Here is a 20,152-nt window from a genome sequence, read left to right as displayed (position 1 = left end):
TATAAGCCATCAATACAGCAACTTGAAAACATCAACGTAGTATCAAAAGAATGTTAAAATATGGCTCTGAAGAAAACAAAATGTAAGTGCGCGCAGGTATCCATGCAACCATCGGAAATAAATCAGTCAACTGGTCATGAAAACAAAACAACACCTTGAACTGGCCACTGGCTGTGGGAGCTTGCTTGCTTCGGCCTTTTCCGGATGTTTCCGAATTTCCCCGAACTTTTTCGAACATGTCGTATATGAGGTCACAACTGTTGTCAGAAACACAGTTCAAATTTTAATATCCCATGAAGTTATTTTTTACAGTATGTCGCATGAAATTTAAATTCATTTACTGAAAAAATTCAATGGGATTAATTTTAAAATATAAATACAGTTACTTGTTCGATGCAAAGCATTTATTAATATTGATCAGTTGGGATATTCGCTATCGTTGTTCGTCAGTGGCTAGCTTACCTTGAGTCTTTCAATAAGCCAAGCAGATCATCTCTGAACGTGTCTCTATTCTTTTCTAAGAAACCATTGATGTTGTAAAACACCTAGAAAATTTCATAAATAGAAACATATTGCATTGTTTGCATGGATTTAAATTCCACGGGTATAAAAGCAGCAGATAACACAACTACGTTCTAGTCTCAGTCAGGGCTGTGCCCTCGGCAAAACGGACGGGCATCAAATCGACAGTTTTTCAATGGTTAATTACAGTCACGCCAAAATGGTTCTAAGTCTGCAGGGCTGGATTTACGTCATCACTCACTGACGTCAAAAAAGAGAACTAGATATCTGCCATGTTGGAATTTCATGAATAATGCAATGCATATTGCTACCGCACAATAAACCAGAAAAAATTGAAACCATGAGGAACACATTTTTGAACAGCAATGGTTCGTTGACTTTTGACACATGGCTAATTTGATGGACAATTTCTATTGACAAACAATCGAAGAACTTTTGAAACGTGGCCTGAACTACACGGTATTCAGTCATAACAAATAGAAACGTAAACTAACCTCTCCCGCATAGTGCTTGACACCGAATTCTGAACCCGTAACTCTAGGTTTAACGTAGAACGGATTTTTCTAAAACGACAACAAACTTTTAAAAAAAATGACCTTGTCATGATGCAGGCAAGCAGAGCAATTTTTCATAGACAAATAACTGGATACTGAGATATTTTCAATACTAAAGTAGCTTCAGAATGTTAATCAAATACTAATTTATGATTTTCACAAGCTTTTACACACTGGGAAAGCAAAGAAATCTGCAACATCAGAAGTACATACAGCTCCACACAAAGTAAAAATTACATGGCTTTAAAACACATTTTTTAAACAACTGAGCAATAACATTCAACGATATTCTTAAACACTTTGTATTTCACACACTGCTTTGCTTTTTAGCTGATGCGTGTTAAGTTTTCAGAAGATACTGCTTTCTAAGACGAATTACGTATACAAAAGGGTAGATTAGGCTGTATTTACCATTCGAGGTAAGCCACTTTATTCATAAAACGTAAAACAAACACTTCTGGTTATGTGTAAGTGCAAACTGACTCGTGGTGTGAGCTCCTACGTGTAAGTAAAAAAATAAATTGAATTGAAGCTAACTTTGGAAAGCATAATATGATGTCCTGCACATTGAAAGCAAGGCTTACCGCATGCTGGTTGTGTAACTTTTGCAACAACGAATTGTCAGTTCCTTTGGGGAATCTGCTTTCTTCATTAACTAGTGATATGAGGCCCATGTTTTTCTCAACCAAGTCCAAACATTCGCTGTTGTCTGCCCATTCCACCTCACACCAGTCGATGCCTTCCCTGTAAGGATTAAGCAAAGTTTGTGCAAGGAAAATGACAATGGTAACAACAAACTGAAAAAAATCTATTTCCTCGTTTATCTTGTAGTCAGATGCAGTTTACATCGTTTCAACGTTTAAACGACGTAGTCAGTTTACATCGTTTCAGCGACGTAGTAATGCAAAAATGTCAAGTTTTGTCAGTTATATCTCATACTGATCTAATACAGCAAATCCGTCATTTTTACATTGATTTAAGGTCTACAGACGTTGAATCAATGTAAAAATGACAGATTTTGCTGTCTGGGATAGAACTTTAGTGGTGAGCTGTTTGTATACACTCATCTTTCCAAAGGTCACGCAAGGTTTGCTGCTTTTATGTCACATGACTAGTCTGCTCGGTCCAGGTCACATCATAAGGTTATAAACACAAGAGAATGGACCTCACCTGTCGTATTCGATTTGTTCTAAACTGAAAATGTGGCGATTGAAAAATTCTTGTAGCTTTTCGTTGGCGAAATTAATGCAAAATTGCTCGAATCTGTTCATCTGCAAGTCAATTGTACTGTAGATAAACTTTAGAAAACTTTAAGAAAGTCTTCCTATACAAACTCACATGCGCAATGAAAGGTGGCAGTGCTGCACCAAAGTGAATATTTATCACGTATAGTCTAACTCTAACTGTACCCATAACAGCATATGACAAACAAAATTACTTTTTAACAACTGCAACAATCTCAAGTGGAACTCAAACCGTTGTTCACCGGAACAATTGCCTGATTCACAACAAAATGTGATTTTTTTCATGAATAAACAATAATTCTATTTGAATAAGCTTAACTAAAGATGATCTACGTCATATCAAAATGGATTTTTAGTTATTTAAAATTGATCAGACTCGCGTGAAGATAAATTTGTTTTTGTTAAACTAAGAGATTATTGCAAACATAGGTAAAAAATCTACGAATTACTTTGTGTGCCAGTGTTATGCAGACAACGTGAAACTTACAAAGCCGGTCTTGCATTTCATGATACCTGAAAATTTTCAAAACCGAAGATGTCGAGGATCCCAATGAAGTGGAAGTCATCTGGGCCCTTGATCCTATGGTTTATTTTGGAGATTATCCAACGGAATAACTGCGAGTACAAGGCCATGGATAGGGAATCTCTGGAGCCACAAGCCTGCGGTGGAATGGAGTGTGAATACAGGTTATATTGAATACAATAATATTGACATCAGCTTGTGTAAAACAAATTTTTCCTGGCCACTTTCGGTCTTGATTAGATTTTAAAAGACAAAAGCTCAAGTACCTGAACAAATTCTTTCTAACTTGATATCAAATCGATACATAGATTAAACTTTCCATCTTAATCTGTACTTGATTAAAATCACAAAAATAATACAATTACCCTCCTTTGACAGGTATACGATGGTTTTCTTCACTGCTCCAATGAGAACATGGAAATCACGATAGCGAAAAAAACAGACTCACGCATACTATTGAATCAATAGGCTACTTGTTTTTTTGTGTTGTACATAATCCAACTACTTTAATTGCCTTTTTCAGAAAAAATGGTTTTAATGATCAAGAACTTTTCAGAAAATTCGGTTTTAATGATCAAGACATAGAGTGGTACAGGCAAAAAAGGACATTGTCATCGACTGCATGTGTTGTGGAGGAAAATCTGCCGAAAACCAAAAAGTAACTCCCAAAACTGATACCAACATCCTTCCTACTTTATTACCTGATCAATGCTTTGAGGAGAGGTGATATATTCCCCTCTTAACTTCATCGTTCTTTCTTTCATCACTGCCTCCAATCTCTCGGAGTCCAGGCCGAGAAGATGCGATGTACGATCTATAACTGATTGAAACAAATTAACATTAAATTAACAAAATAAGTTGGAAGCTCGCAAAGTTGCTTGAAAAAAATATACGGTACGCATAGTAGGTCCTTGCAAGAAAAGTTTTAGTCCACACAATGTTGTTTTAAAGAATGATAGTTACGTGTTTTGTTGAAGCTTTAGCTAGTGTAGATCTGACATAACATCGAACTCCAGTATTTGTTGTAAACGCTTTCATCATGTGAAACTAATTCTAAAAAATTATATCTGTTCGCTAAACTTTTGTAAACAGATATGTCATGAGCGCTTTCTCCAAGTTTTTCCAAGAATTAATCACAAGTTGCACCATCACAATAAATCTGTATATCAGTTAAGAAGAAAAGGACAAAATCACCCTCAAGCGATATTATTTGAACGCAGATGCTGACATCAATGATATATAGATACTGTAGACGTATTGCATTACAAGTGCAAATAAAACTAAAAATTTAAAGACATGTTACATTACCATGCGTCGTGCTGGGGGAAAAAACTTGCAAAGCTCAGATTTACAGTAAAAAGATTAACATACAGTTGGGACAACACAATTCATGAGATATAACGTTTAGAACACTACAGTATATAATAATGTGAATATCAGTTCAGGGTTTCAACAGGCTAACAGCAAGAAGAAAGTCACCACGTGCCACAAAACAGACAGAAAGGCATCACATGCATTTGCGTGCACGCTAAACACCTATTGCTTAATTTTTTCTTCATCAAATTATGAAATTACTACACGTCATTTTAATGCCGGAAAATGTGTACATGTATTCGCATTATCTCTCTTGCTATTAGCACGATGAGTCTCCTACAAGTCAGCAGTTTTGAACTTAGCAACTGACAACCGAACTAGCAACATTTGAGCAAGTGGCTGAAGTTGGTAAATAATGAAACTAACCAAGTAACAACTGAGCAAGCCATAACTTGGAATGTCACAAGTCAGCAAAATGAGTTTGACAAGCGATGACCTAGCAATAGCATTCTAGCAAGTCCGACGGGCAAGTAAATCTCATTTGCTGACTTGGCAGTAGCTACAATGTACTTGCTGAGTTGAAGCACTTAAAGAGTTGTCGCATGCCGAGTGGTCCGACCATAGCCGTACGAGACCAAACCATTTTGGGGAGGGCAAAACGTAAATTTGCCCAAATCTGCACGCTTTTATAGAAATTGCCCAAATGTAATGTATGCGGTGCATGATAACAGTAAAAAACTAACATAACAAGATCCCCAGCAGTGGCGTAGCCAGGAATTTTGAAATGGGGGAGAGTTTTTTGACGCTTATGGCGACACCCAGCGGCGGGGGGTCAGGGGGGCCTCCCCAGAAAATTTTGAAAACTTACTTTGAATTTGGTGCATTCTGAGAGTATTTTATCACCATGCAATACAATACATCAATACGGGTGTGCCAAATGAAAATTTTGCGGCACATTTCTTGTGCAAATAAGAGGCTGTACTTAGTTTGATAGGTAAAAGATATTAATTTATAGTTTTTCTTAATTCATGCAATTTTGTCGCTTTTCATATAGCAATTTTTGCCCTAATAATTGCAAGATTTTGCCCGAATTTGCGACGTTTTGAAACAACAGAGGGGGCGGCTGCCCCCCTACCCCCCTGGCTCGTACGGCTATGGGTCCGACGACCTTAGCACGATATGTCTCTGTGTAGCTCAAACACACGAAACAAAGCCGGTACTAGTAGTGACATCATCAACTCAGTCCCTATGCTGGCTGATATAAAAGTTAAAGATGGTTTGCTATCAGTACCTCACTGCTTGATACTAGGCGCAAGAATCCGACGTTTTAATCACAATAATTGCATCAAAAGAGTTGTTTTCATTTCATTCGCGTTTATGCGTACTGTGAAATATCTGTGAAATATTGCTGGGAGTGTTTGGAGGGGACCAAGTCAAACTGATATTATCGGATCATGCAATATGAATGAACACATAAAACCTTTCAAAGAAGCATTGCAATGAAATTCCGTGTTAATCCTTCATCTCATGCATGAATTATTGTCACAACAATTATTGTTAGTCGTGATATTAATGTGCTAAAACTTAATGACATCATGCAATGTCTCTTGATGTGAGATGAAAAGCTAATTTGCTGCTGGCAGTTGACATACGGGGACTAGATTGACACTACATTGGAAAGCTGCGTAGTCTACGTTCTTATGACCTTTGACCTTAACCAACGTAACAAACGTAATGATCACACAACTTTCCAATCTTGTTAATGCAAAAGCACGTGGTGTGCTTTTTTTGAAGACAACAAACTGCTTCAATAAAAAGCATTGAGTGCAACAAATGCAAACACAAACCTGAAATGCTAAGCGGGGGTAGAAGGGCTTTGTCTAACATTCGTGAAAATGAAGCAAAATTAATGTGATAAAATAAATCTTTTCCAGTAAGAAATTATTTTATTTTTCATCAATTTTTTAAAGAAATCGACAAAGAACAAATAATCTCCGTACGGCCTCAGTGCTGCAGATTATTTTCAAGAAAATGAAAAAAGCAAACAAAACCATAAACAAATCAAATCATATTTGACAGCTTTTCAGCGACAGTGCTGTTTTTCTAACTGAAACGAGAGGCTTTGACACAAACAAAACTTTATGTAAAATAACTTATCAATAACAAAGTACGTTTCTAAAACTAAAAAAGCAAACTTTACTTAGAAAGCCCATCAAGCAATGATAAATTTTAAATTTGCACATTGCAGAAACGTTAAAAGTTTTTATTTAACCATATCTGCATGCAAAGTTGATATAGAGTATAGACGGTTAAGATTTTAGGTGGATACTAGTTAGGAGTGAAAGAATCCAATTTAACAAGTAGGAAAACAAACAACTTCAATTTCCTGTTAAACAATGCTTTCCACAGTTTTACTATATTACCAGAAGTGATGTGTTTGACTTAAAAAGCTAGCCAAGCTATTACTAGTTTCAGCAGCCTACTTTGCTTCAGCGCGCTTGTAACTACGAATTCATTAACATATATGTTCTTGGGTCAACCAAAAATAAATAAAAGACAAAATTCCACAAAATTTGGAACTGCAAACTTACTCTCTGTATCTACGACTTGAGCACCTCCAGCGTTGACAAAGGCAACATTTCCTAACTGAAGTATTCCTGCCAGCACACTGCGCATGTCCGCGCGTTGACCATCCTTGAAACCGATGACCACCAAAGCTTTCTGGAAACAAACGTTTATTGTGAATACTCTGGTCTAAACACACAACGCAAATGGAACAATTTCAGTAACTACTGTATGCTCCTATTAGTGGGAATCGAAGCAAAAGACTTCGAAATGCTGTTGCCCCTGCCCTCAACTATACCTCTCCGCATACACCACCAGTTATACCGTCGTCGGTTGATAGCCTATTGGTAGTGTACTACTTCGTTTGCAAAGTCAGGTGTTTATAAACGGGATTATCGGAGTAGAATTAACCGAACAAAGAACACGGGTATGTGCAATGGGCTATTCCATGGCTGTGAGGCGTGGGCTATAGGCCATGGGCACCTGCCAAAACAAAAAATCTTAACAGGTGAAGACAGCCCCGAGCCGAAAATTACCACTGAAACAAGAAGAAAAATAGAAACCAGACAACGTGACAAAATAGTGATGAGCAGCTAGACTGAGACGTAAATGTAAAAACATGAAATTAAAAAAGCAATAGCCTATACGTGTCATACTTTGCTGCTTCAAGTAAATTAGACTTTAATCTATAGACTATACTTAGAGCTTTACAATTTCAATTCACAATTTAAATTGATGTGTGTTTGTAGGGCTATTTTTGAAAAATTTGTTGTGTTGCTTACAGTTTTTACAGTCGCTTGAAATAGCATAAATTACAGTAGGCCTACTTGCGCTGGGAAAAGTCAAGATTACGTTCATTCTGCCTGAAGTGGCCGCTTATCGCTTGTGTCATATAATCTTCACAATTTTCTAGTTCTAGTTACTTCTAGTTTTGCGTAAAAACTGTCTTGTGAATTTATTAAACCGTTCAAAACAAACCAAACGTAGATGAAACGCAACGTGCACCTCTAACGCTTCCCAGTCTCCTGCGTCATTCAGTGTCGGATCGGTCGTGCATCCGGACTGGTTCAGGTAGTGAAAGTCGTTTGCTTCAGTGAGAAAAAGTTCCTCTGTTGAAAGTATGTTTGATGAACGTCATCCTTGCTTAGCCAGCAATATCAGTCATTTATCACATTGATTCAACATCCACACACGTTGCATCAATGCAAATGATGACGTTATCTGGCTGGTATATCTTTTACTTGGCTTCAGTTTGCTATAAAACTTATCAAAGATCCAATTTTATGAAAACACATTTCTTATTTTAAGCCGACCAACTCGCGTGCCAACTTTTGTATTTTTTTTACGTGGCCAAACACCAAAGTGAGGAGGTGTTTAAACACGTTGGTGTAACTTAACATTGAGACCCTTATTTGAAACTGGAGCCTGATAATGAATGGAATTCTTGAAACTAGAGAGGTTTTATCAGAAAATTAGAAATCATTCGGCGAAACCAATTTTCTCTCCATCCAAAACTTTAAGCACGGTAATTGCCAAACTAATCAATATCTCGAGTGCGTCAAACCTTTTTCGTCTGCAGTCAATCCTTCCAAGAGTTGGTAGAAGATGTGATAATTTCGTTCGCCAGGGTTCTGTCTCACAACACGATGCTGAAAATGCACAAGAAAAGTTAAGAAGGATGTTGTATGTACATCTTGCAGCAAAAGTTATAAGATATGAATGTGATGAGTTCCATTGCAAAACCTTACAATGCAAAAAAATCGAATAATCATGATAATGCAGCGTTTGTTTCATCAACAAAGTTAACAATTACCCTCATCTTGACTACACAAGGTTAGATAATAATGGATCTATTGGGGCTAAGAAAATTCTTTTCAAAAATAGGTGTTAGGAAAATAATCTACGGTAAAAACCCAATAAAAGACTCTCACAAATTTGAATAACTTAATAAAAGAAAAAGCGAACCATAAAAAATCTAAAACAAAAAACCTACAAACATTCCAATACAAAGTATGAATACCACTGCAATTTACTGCAAATAAATAATCAGTTTAAGTACTGACGATGAAATCAAGCCACAACGCCACTGCAGTGAAACTTTGAGGTAGGAATCAAAAGTGAAAAAGCACAGTCTACCAGCTACCACACAAAGATTTATAAAAGCAAGCATTTAACTGTGAGGTACAAATCGTTTTACCAATGCTGCAACTGCATTAAGCAGAAATATCGTATACTGAGAAATTCAACAACAAAAAATATTGCAGATTTGAACATATGAAATAAAATCTCATGGAGGATTATCTTCACGTCCACTAGAACTTACTTTTTCCAGTAAGTCTGGTTGTCAACAAGTGGATAGAATTTCCAGATAAGGATGCATAGACCATTTTACAATGATTTGGTTTGAGCAAAGACAATTCCATTACTTTTCTCTCGTTTCAATCACAAGTTTAGGTCACGAAAATTTAAAAGATAAAGAATCTTCATTCAGAAGCGCCAATAGAAATTCCGTATCTTTATGGAAAGTTAAATTGTATAAATGCATTGCACAAAATTCATGAAATACCAAACAGAAGATTTTTCGTTGTTTGGAAATCTTACAAGTGAAAAGCGTATTACATCTCGCCGTACAACTAAGGTGACTTGAATTCGGATATTTCAGCATGTGTCAGTGGTTCAAAGCTTGTACAAGCTGCATGCAAAACTACTAATATTAAGCTTCAAATGAGGGCTTCTCAGTCCGACGATAAAGATTCTCACAATCAATCAAGCAATCAGTTGCTAATTCAATTTTCAAAAATGGATGATAAAAAATCAAAAAGGATACAGTCAGTGATCCTTCCGCCTTTAATTTGGCCAGTTTGGCTGAATAGAAGTTGAATAAACTTTCCGAATCGGCTCGAGTTGTTGTTGTACACAGTCTTCGCATTTCCCAGTGCTTCCAGCAGTGGCCCACTTTCCAGAATTGACTGATCTATAGATCGCCCGTTCACTTGAACAGATCTGAATCGTGGAGAAATTGCGGTTTCAAACAAGACATGGCACTAAATACGGAATAAGACTATTTTAATTTTCTTGCGTTCTTCTGGTGACTACTGTTTTCTATCTACTGTATCATCTACGTTGTCAATTAATTTGCGCGGCAATGTTGTGTGCTTTGAACTCTATATATAAAAATACAGAGATGTAGGCTACGTATACGCCGCAAATTCTACGCCGCAGACTTGCGGCGTAGACTTTTTGTTTACGCTAACGCTTACGGCCACATTTTTTTGGATAATTTGCGCTTGAGGCTACACCGTAAAGTTTTCGCGGTTTTTTAGCGCATAGCGTCAACGCATACTTTTTAATGTATTTTTTTCGCTACAACACGCCAATACCTTCCAGCGCTGCACTTGAAAGAATGTTTTCAATGGGCAAAGACATATTGGAACCAAAACACAGCAAAATGTCAGGTGAACACTTTCAGATGCTTGTGTTTCTTCGTGGAAATTCAAAATAAAATTTGTTTGTTTCGAGTGGTTTATACCGTGTGAATGTTTGGCACCTAGCAAACACAATGAGTTTACGCTAGCGCTGACGCTGACGCCGCCAACCTTTTTTACAAGTTACGTTGACGCATACGGCGTATGATTTTTCGAACGTTTGCGTTTACGCTGACGGCGTCAATATTTTTTGTATGCGCGTACATCACTGTAAAAATATATCAAAATATTGATATCAAAATGAACTGAGGTGTCGTGACATAAAAAGTCACTGTACAAATCAGGCATGTGCTGTTTAAAACTTTCTAAAAAAAGCAAACACCTAAAAAATGGTCACCGTCCGCCACAGGTTGTAATTAATTGATACGCATTGGAAATCAGTTGGTATGCAAGAAAAGCTAAAAATTGTGCGAAGTACACTTGGTCATGCATTCAGTAAGTGTCGTTTTATTAGCAGTGAGATTCGATGTGGCCACAATGCAAAACCTGCACATAATATACATGTTTAAATAACACCAAGCAATAAAATCTGTACTAAGATATTTTACGCAACCAAAAATAGATAAGTGGATATTTGTTCATCGTCATCCATCAACTCACTCTCCGCCGCCGGATTCTTGGCTTGCTTTTGATAAGAACGTCAACATAAACTTCGTCGCTTCAGTTTTTCCAGCACCGCTTTCACCACTGAAATGGATAATAATTCAAGCAAAGGTAAATCATACCCACTGCAAGAGCTCTGTTAGCCATAAATTTGAATACAAAGAAAATGAAATACATCGTTCATTCAATGCAGTCGAGTGTGAAGACATTGTCTGCTTGAGCGTTCAAGACAATCAGGCTATATATTTTTCCAATTGTAAAGGCTGTATATTGTGTCTCGTTGTATGCAAAGCATTTAGGCTAATACCACTGTATGCAGCAACAACAACACAAAAGCGGAGAAACTAATGCGCAAGGTGTGCTATCCCTAGAATTTGAATAGCTTCCAATGAATTTCACACTCACTGCGATTTCACCAATGCCAACATAGTTGTGGGTGAGGCTAACTTGGCAAATGCAAACTTCGTGCGTACTGTTCTCAGACAGCAAAATCCGCCATTTCCACAATGCAGACGTTAAGTCAACGTGAAAATGACGAGTTTTGCTGTCTGGGTCATGACAAGAAAATTTTGCGAGCAACATATTTATTGGCGAGACGTAATTAATACATCAATTTTGTTTTCACAACCAGCGACCGTGCGAAAAACTTGTCGTAAAAACCAACATCAAACACCAACCAGTTGGGAGAACAGAAATATCTGTTAGTTTCTGGTACACCATTTCTGATTGATACCAATCTGGCAGGCAAAATTCGTCCTTTTTGCATTAGTTCAACGTCTGCAGACGTTACATCAATTTTAACGGATTTTACAAGCTGGGATAAAGAGTAATATCCGGTTTCCTAATGTTGGTATGATGTTATGATGTATTGTAAAATCCCGATGTATTTGATCAAACTTTTAAACTAAGTTAGAAACAAATGGAAGGACATTGCTAAACGTTTTGTAAAACAACAAACAACATCCGATTGATTTAATGACTAACACTTTTTTACGGACATAAGTGGTCTACTATATTTTGTAAAGGGGAAATGTCAATCAATTCAAACAAGGCTTTTACAGTTGTAACAACACCGGGAGCTACTCCTCTTCGCACTCCTGTCACAGCTGGTTAGCTAGCGAAGCCTGTTTCTTTTTCACTGATTCAACGTCTACAGGTGTTTAAAAAGATGGATTTTGCTAATGGCTAGCAACACTCTTGCAAATGCAATAAGCGGTGCTGCATATGAACTTTCAAAGCATCACTACTTGCCATGATGACACAGCAAGGAAAAATAACCCATTATTATAAAATAAACGAAAAAATGATGGTTTCAACTCATAAGTTAATGATGAGTGGCCAAGGCCCAACATTTTTTCACGTTCATGAAGAGATTACCATTCCAATGCAGCACTTTCGTCAGAATTGCATTTCTTCTCAATGTAAGCCTTTTGGATATCGTTTTAACTTTTGACGAACAAAATCACGTTGGTTATAGGATAATTATATGCACTAGTAGTGCATGCATAATTGTTGCCCCGTGCAAATAAAATTCACTAAAATATGATTACGTTATTTTAACGTTGTGAGGCAAGAAACAAACACAGGGCTCTTTTTAAACATTTCGGAACCAAGCTGGGAATTGTTGCTATTTGCATATCGTTTCAACAACACTTGACGACAACTTTTGTCGTCTATAAACATTAAACAAGCACCTCATGAAATAACATGAGACAGTGTGATCTTAGTCATGTCTGCAAGAACTTTTCAATAGGTATGATGACCGGCACAGAGGCTTGTTATACTTTATTAAAAGCTTAATGAGATTTTCGACAGCTTGTGCTTTTGCAAAGGGTCTCTAAATGTTTAGCAAACAGAACCTGAATTGTCCAACACAATAACACTTCAATGAGTTTTCGCACCTAAAACATGATGTGGATAGCTGAAATGACTCGTTATAAGACATCCAAAGCGTGATCTCTCAGTCAAACAGCATTTCACTACACACACAACGGTTGCAATCGTGCATCAATCATAAGCCACACATTGACACAATATCACTCCATTTCACTTGTACAGAAAGGTAGGGAACCGGATGGGTAACTTATTGTGTCATGTCGACGACATTTTCTGGCGTAATTTTGGACGAAAGTATAACAGATGTCATATCTTCTACCTCTATTTGAGACGTCATATAAATCATTTTTCGTCTCTTTCAGGTCTTATTCAATATCGGTACAACGATGCACTAAATATGAAAGTCACAAATGCATCATTCTCTGAATGAAATCGTGATACAGCACACCAAGTCAAGCGGGGGTCATAGCATTTGAAAACTACAACGTATTGCACGTTGTAGGCCTGTTCAGAAATTCTACAAAAGTCCACATTTGACCATCAGCAAAGAGAGAAAGAGATGTTTTTTTATTTGTCTTTCCAGCACGAAAACAAATTGCCTAATCACACAAATACAACACATATACTGTATGATGCAGTGCAGAAAGGACTGGCAGCACCAAATAACCTTGCGGTTTCCTAGTTTAGGTGCTACCTGTCAACCACTAACAGACGACCGTTTCAAGTGCAATCGAGTAACATCATTAAAGTAATTGATACGGTAACTTTAATCTGAAGCTACTTCTATCTTAGGAAATTCAACAATTAGCAACATTATGTGGTTTAGAGTAAACAGCATATTGAATTGTCATGGTTGTACACAGCCTAGTCCTTTTTAGAATTTAGAGGCGAAACAAATGTTATACACATATTAACCATCAAACAAATGTTACATACTCATTTTTTTCTGTTTAGAAACGAGAGGGCTATTCATAAGAGTCAAGTTAAAAGTTTTTGTAGTGTTGTTTAAAAGAGTTCATAAATGCAAGTTCTTAGCTCTTTATTGTTTGGTTAATTTCAGTCCAAATTTTGGTCCCTCGACAAGACAGCAAGTTTTGTGAAAATGCTTTGTTTACTTGTGAAAGACAAAACACAGCTTTATCCAACTGCCTGGTGTTGTAAGTGTGTAAATTCTGAATTTTGATAAAGTATTCTTGAAAAACGCTTGGAAGATTGTTGTTGATGAGTTGATGCACGAATTTGGCAAGTTCCTGTTTGTAGGTATCTTCTCGTTTTAAGAATTGTAATGACTTGTGTAGATCACTGAAACGGCAAAATTTAGAATTTCTTGTTTTCGTACATATCTTGCCAACTAGTGCGATACATGTTTTAGGTTATCCGACCAGGTCAGTTGGTCATCTGCAATTAATTATTCCTAGGTATTTAACTACTTTCGATCTTATGAGAGTTTGGTTTATCAGTAAATTAACTTTTGTTTCTGCTGTGCGATTAGGGAATCTATTTATTACTACGTAGGTAGTTTTTGAATAATTTAGGGAGAGCTTATTCTGTCGTAACCCCATATCAATTTTATCAAGTTCGAAATTTTTTTTCCAGCAAGGCTACACCTTTTTCTATTTTATTGCGATTTTTTGCCAAAATAGGTTAACAAGAAACAACAAAACTTGACAATAATAATGTGATGGTTTTATTTATTGTCGCTCTACAACAGCTAAGGTCTTTTAGCGACAAGGCTCTTTTTAATTTTATATCAGATTTACGATATCATCACATTATTACCGGATTTATCCTCATTGCATTTTGCCAGAAGAAGCACAGTCGGTACGTTTTTAATGTCTTCGTTTTGACCTGACCTGGAATCGATCTCAGATCTACCAGCACCAGAGGCAAAGGCGATAACCACTCAGCCACTGAGCTTATCAACAAAACTTGATTTGGAAATCAATCATGCCTTAACCATCTTATAATTCCTTTTATCAAACGATGCCGCAAAAACAACAAAGTCTCAGTTTAGTAATTCGACTTCTAAGACTTTATGGCTTAGGCGGCTAAAGAATCAATCTCGAAAAAACGTTGTTCGCTATGACTTGGGGTGAACTCGAAAGTAACAACACATACAATATCACGTTTTAGCAACATAGAACAGAAGGTCAGTGACATATGAGTATGGAGGCTTACACGAGTTAGCCGAGTGCGTCTCTTCATGGTCTTTTCATTGTCACTTTGCAATATATTGACAAACTAAATCAAAGCAACTAGAATTGGGTGTCCGCTGTGTAGCCAAAACTATTACACAGCACCTGACATAATGCACAATCACAGTTCAACGTCTCCTTGTTGTCTTATGAGGTTTTGGGCTGAGAATCTATGCTTTGCTTACAGTACAGTTGTAAGCGAAGCTCTAAGATTTAGGCCCGACGCCAAAAATGTACAGTATTTGAAGCTAGAGTGGGCCAGATACTTAACTTTTCTAAATGAATCAAATTGGCAAAGACCTGCTAACTTGCACATAAATTAAAAAATCTTATCTTGGGAATGTAAACCTTTTTTTTTTCTGAAACCAGAACGAAAATCCAGGTCCAGCTTCCAACTCCACTAAAGCCGACGTGTCATCAAGGGAAAAACAAAGAAATGATGGTGCAGAAAGAAATCAACCATCATTTTAACTAAGCAAATAATTTATCAAGTAACGTGTATTTTTTCATCTACGTTACTCACCTTATAAGAACACACTGATTTTCTTCTCGTTTCCACATGCACGAGTAACATTCATTCGCTATAGCAAAGACATGTGGAGAATTTTCACCGAGATCTTTGTTAGCGTAACTCCGTAGCGTTTCTTCCGAGTACAAATCATAAATCATTTTGTAAGGATTGACTGATATAAGGATGGACCCAATGTACGTCTGTCAACAAGCAAAGGCCGGTGATACATCAAATCATAACGCATTTGTATCCCCATTCCCCAGGTCAGGGCTTAATTTCAGCTAGAGCAAAACTGAGCTCAAAACTGAACTTGATTTTGTGAATGGAACTTTTGGTTTAGTTTAGATCCAGTAGCTTTTAACTGTAAGATGATTCGGGACTTTTAAACCGGTAACTGACAAGCGCTTTGGAAAATTTTGGATTGAAAAATTAAGTACTGGTCATAAATTTCGTTTTTATTAAAATAGCAAACCGCACCAAAGGAAGTAATTGGTGCTGATGCAACAAAAAGCTGACAGGTAATTGCTACAAAACAACACCTGTAAAAGTTATTACGTATCGTCCACAAATACGCAGGATCCGCAGTTCACAAAAACGGAGTTTTTAGAAAGAATGGAGGTTAATCTTTTACATTTCAATACAATTCAAATTGATGATAAATTACCAGATTCATCACTTAGTCAGTCAGAGCTCGCTTCAAGCTCAACAAATTGTTTCATTTGCTTCTGCCGATAACAATTTTATTTATCTTTTTACGGGTTGCTCTGAAAAACTCCTTATAGGACTAACCATTACCCAATACCCATCAACCTTAAATGCAACCCCAACATTTTATTCTTAATTTTGATTAAGTATAAAAACTATATGCGTACATGTCACTAAATTGGTTGCAAGATACAATCGTCAATCAAGTAAGGAAACAGCTACGTAAAAATTGTTTTTCTTACGTATATTTCGTTCTTTTGGTATCTCGTGTTAAGATTGCATAAGATAGATGCCTGATTAAGCTCGGACATTTTGGCCATGTCAGCCATTCCTTGCAGGAGCGATTCGTTCATCAACTTCACCTTGTTCCCGTTCACATCCGAGACCCACATTCTTTGTTCCTGAAAAAGTGTACAAAACTCAGTAGAAGATTTAATGTGTACAAACGACTTGATGAGTTTTTTTGCTTGTGACTTAAACACTCACGAGGCAAGATTTGATTTATAATTTGACATTAGCAAGTTGCAAGACTGCATACACCATACGAACTTTATAAATACAATAGCCTATTCCAGACAATAAGCTGCATTCTGGTATCGTGGCCTAGATGCAACATGTAAGCATAACAAATCGTTCCTAACCGACAAATCATGGATCAATACGCAGGAACAGATAAAAAGTTTGAACAATTCGAATCCACATCACATGTAAAGTACAGCGTGTGTTAGGAGTTTAGCGGATGTTGTTGTCATTGGTAGTTGTCATAAGATAGACAATAGACATGTTACGGGTATATTGGACATGTACATTCAGTCTACCGAGGGAATACATAGGATTAAGTATAATTCGTCCGATGGCCTGCGTGTTTCTCCGTTGTCAGTTTTCTGTTTGTAATACCATCAGAAAAGTATAGTGTAAGGCGTTGCTACTTTGCATTCAGAGTTGCAATTAGAAAGAGATGGTGGAAACTTTCTGAAATTCGTAATAGCCTACATAAAATAATTACCTACAAAAAATTGATTTGTTTTGACTTTTTTTTCCAACATGTGTTGCTTGCTATCATTTTAGAAGAGTGCCCGGTTAAGTGCACCAGCTGCAAAAACATGACTACGACGGATAAACGTAAAACAAAACCGAAAGCTGCGAAAAGAGAAGTCACAACGGAAGTTAGCTGAAAACCTGTTCATTGTTTTGTTTATGTTTTACTCGTGGTCCAATGACATCATCTCCATGAATGCAAATCTACGAAACTTCCCGTGTTCATGGTTCTAACAATGAATTGAAAAGGCAACCTACAGAAGACTTTTCAAAGGCAGGATGTGAAATATTTCCAGACAGCAAAATCCGTCATTTTTACATTGATTCAACGTCTGCAGATCAATGTAAAAATGACGGATTTTCCTGTCTTGGTTACGTTGGCGCACGGTGATAAACTTCACGTGCAGCGGATGTCTTGTGAATACTTCGCTGAATGTGATCAAAATGCAATCACAGTCCATCCGCATTACGCAATCGTAGCATTAACAGTAGGTCCTACGCTTAGGGATGCTTTCGGTCCAATATCCACAAAAATTCTTTATTTAGCCAACTTTACGTGTTAAAACCTATTTTTAGTAATAATGTCTGAGCTTAGGAGCAAAATGGTTGGAACGCCTACTAGTCAGTAGTCAGTCTTATCAAAACCTTAAGAGCTCAAAAAATATAACAGTAGAACTCGGTTAATCCGGATTCGATTTGACCGGCGATTCCATCCGGATTAGGCGAAGATCCGGATTAACCGATAACGGTTCTATCAAGACTTGTTCATTTGTACTTCCAGTTTTATCCGGATTAGGCGAAGATCCGGATTAACCAAATCCGGATTAACCGAGTTCTACTGAAGATACTAAACTAATGTTCAGCTATGAACATAAACATGCTGAAATTGCCGCACGGGGTATATACCTTCGTGGCCATACCCAGTGTACCTACTGCATTGAGGTGGAATAAAGGCCGAAACGATGTGCCACTGTCTGCAGTTATGACAATCCCGCAAATGATGAAACAGGCTGTAAATGTTACTTTGATAATAGTGATTTAATTTACTTATATTGATTATGAACCATGTATGAACATATGAACAATGATGCTGAACATGAGCTTAGTATCTACATTTTAGGCTGTTTATTCTTTGATTAAATTCTGGGGTCGATACCAAAACTGGTTTTGTTCGTAAAAACCTTGGCAGTCTGGGTGTTAGTAAAAGCCAGTTTTTTTAACAACCCTGCTCTTAGCAGTTCCAGTACCTGAAATGAGCCAATAACACCACAAAACCAAACGAAGCATAACATCGAAAAGTCTAGATATCTCTGTTGCAGTACAATTTACTGGGCACAAGCTTGTTGATAGAAGTGCAACTAGCGCTAAATCACATTTACTGAGTAATACATTAATACAATTTGGTAAAAAGGTGATTTTCTTGGAACATAGAATCCTTGTCTATTTACTGAGTAGTCAGTGGTCATGGAAAGCTTTAAAAAAGTTTGATAATGAATGATTCACCAATCCCCATTGTTAGTCAATTTTTAGTTTAATTCATTACAGGTCTAGTTGGCATTAGCCAGTAGCACGACTTAGGCTACAATGTTTATTGAAATGCCTGGTAAAACAACCTAACCCCACCTGTACTGCCATGGCTAAACCTAAAAAGTGAAGAGAAATCTTACAAGCTGTACAATAATTGTTCATTCTCAACATAATTTATCCAATGGATTGAGTTTCGCTTTTAGCAGCATGATCGTTGCTTACTTCACAATGCAGATGTTAACGACCTTTAGCCTGATGCTGCGAGTTCGCTGTGTATAATTTATCCAGTTCTATATCAACTGCTGATGGATTCTATAACGGTCAATCACATGTTTTTGATTACTTAAACATGTAGATTGTAGAGTTTTTACGTACCGGTAATTTAATAAATGAAATGTTTGGCAACCACGGTGGCTATTGAGATACGGAAACTTTTGGAATGTTACACCATAGGGATTGTAGATCATAATGTACCGTCCCTAGCTACACCAGCAGCCACACGCAAGCAGCAAAAGTTACCGTACCAATTTTATAAAAAAAAATGGCAGTTTTTGCTGACCCGTAGGATTGTGTATCCTTACCTCTCCATAATCAGTCTGAAATACAACTTCTACACCATCGCATTGTTTCACGATAGCCGGCAGCCAATCATCGGGCATTCCACCGGTTAGCCAAACACGCGCACCCTGAAACAAAAATTTGTATTACAAAGAAAATAGTTTTACGTCTTAAGTGGTTGTTTTGCTACTAACTGTGTGTTTGTTAACTCTACGGAGTGATTTTTGACCACATTTTAAAAGACACATTTTGGGGAAAGAAGTTAAATGTCTATGTGAACAGATTGCACTAACGATTTTAAGAGTGAAGAAGAAAGACTTATGAAATAAATGGAAGTTTTGTATCAACGTGTACAGTGGGCTGTTTGAAAAGAGTGGGCTGCGAGAATGGACGTTATAAAACGAATTTGATTGAGCTAAAATATAATTGGTTGGATTGCAGTCAGGATATGTTTGGAAAGAAAATGGGTGCTTACCAAATAGTACAGTAGATCTTAAAAGTGTTATATAATAGAATATGCAGAAGGCAATCGATAACTGCACATGGGCTATCTACATGACTTTCAGAACCATTCAAGAAACTGTAAATCATTTACATCAACTGTACATCATTTAAACATAAATCACTTCTGCGAGCAGAAAAGACCAGCTTGAAACCGCTGAAACGCGGCAGATGTTAAACACTGAATTGCAAATCAAAGCCCTGTAAATCCTAAACAGATTTGCATCGAACAAGTGAATGAATTGTCCTAAAAATATGCATGAAAATGAAAAGATTCATTGTGATTGTTGGTTTGACTCCATTTACGCAATTGTACTCAGTTCACGCAACGCTTTGTCAAATTAGCAAGAAAGCAACATGTGGGTGGTGGCAATTATCACAGGAGAACTTAATAAGCAACGCTTATTAGCACACTTAGCAACAGCTTGCACAAACACTGCTGCAGTTGATAAATAGTAAGGCATTGCAATT

At 37.1% G+C, this 20,152-nt stretch overlaps 1 protein-coding gene across 1 annotated transcript in view; it reads right to left on the bottom strand.

Annotated features, from left to right (window-relative positions):
* Positions 1-20,152, bottom strand: part of LOC145775317 (unconventional myosin-X-like) — a 39,450-nt gene that overhangs the window by 16,664 nt on the left and 2,634 nt on the right. Inside the window, exons 2-18 of the mRNA XM_082586590.1 lie at positions 19,204-19,308; positions 16,300-16,458; positions 15,365-15,552; positions 10,808-10,894; positions 9,550-9,725; positions 9,046-9,059; positions 8,287-8,371; positions 7,728-7,831; positions 6,749-6,878; positions 6,005-6,037; positions 3,545-3,663; positions 2,834-2,980; positions 2,247-2,347; positions 1,661-1,820; positions 1,017-1,085; positions 463-545; positions 155-257 (exon numbers count right to left, since the gene is read on the bottom strand). Coding sequence (XP_082442716.1) covers positions 155-257; positions 463-545; positions 1,017-1,085; positions 1,661-1,820; positions 2,247-2,347; positions 2,834-2,980; positions 3,545-3,663; positions 6,005-6,037; positions 6,749-6,878; positions 7,728-7,831; positions 8,287-8,371; positions 9,046-9,059; positions 9,550-9,725; positions 10,808-10,894; positions 15,365-15,552; positions 16,300-16,458; positions 19,204-19,308 — 1,863 coding nt within the window. The remainder of the gene's footprint in view (positions 1-154; positions 258-462; positions 546-1,016; positions 1,086-1,660; positions 1,821-2,246; positions 2,348-2,833; positions 2,981-3,544; positions 3,664-6,004; positions 6,038-6,748; positions 6,879-7,727; positions 7,832-8,286; positions 8,372-9,045; positions 9,060-9,549; positions 9,726-10,807; positions 10,895-15,364; positions 15,553-16,299; positions 16,459-19,203; positions 19,309-20,152) is intronic.

Source organism: Aplidium turbinatum, chromosome 8 (genome assembly GCF_918807975.1).
Source record: "Aplidium turbinatum chromosome 8, kaAplTurb1.1, whole genome shotgun sequence".
Taxonomy (NCBI): Eukaryota; Metazoa; Chordata; class Ascidiacea; order Aplousobranchia; family Polyclinidae; genus Aplidium; species Aplidium turbinatum.
Note: the sequence above shows the minus strand (reverse complement) of the source record. Positions and strands in the feature narration are given on the sequence as shown.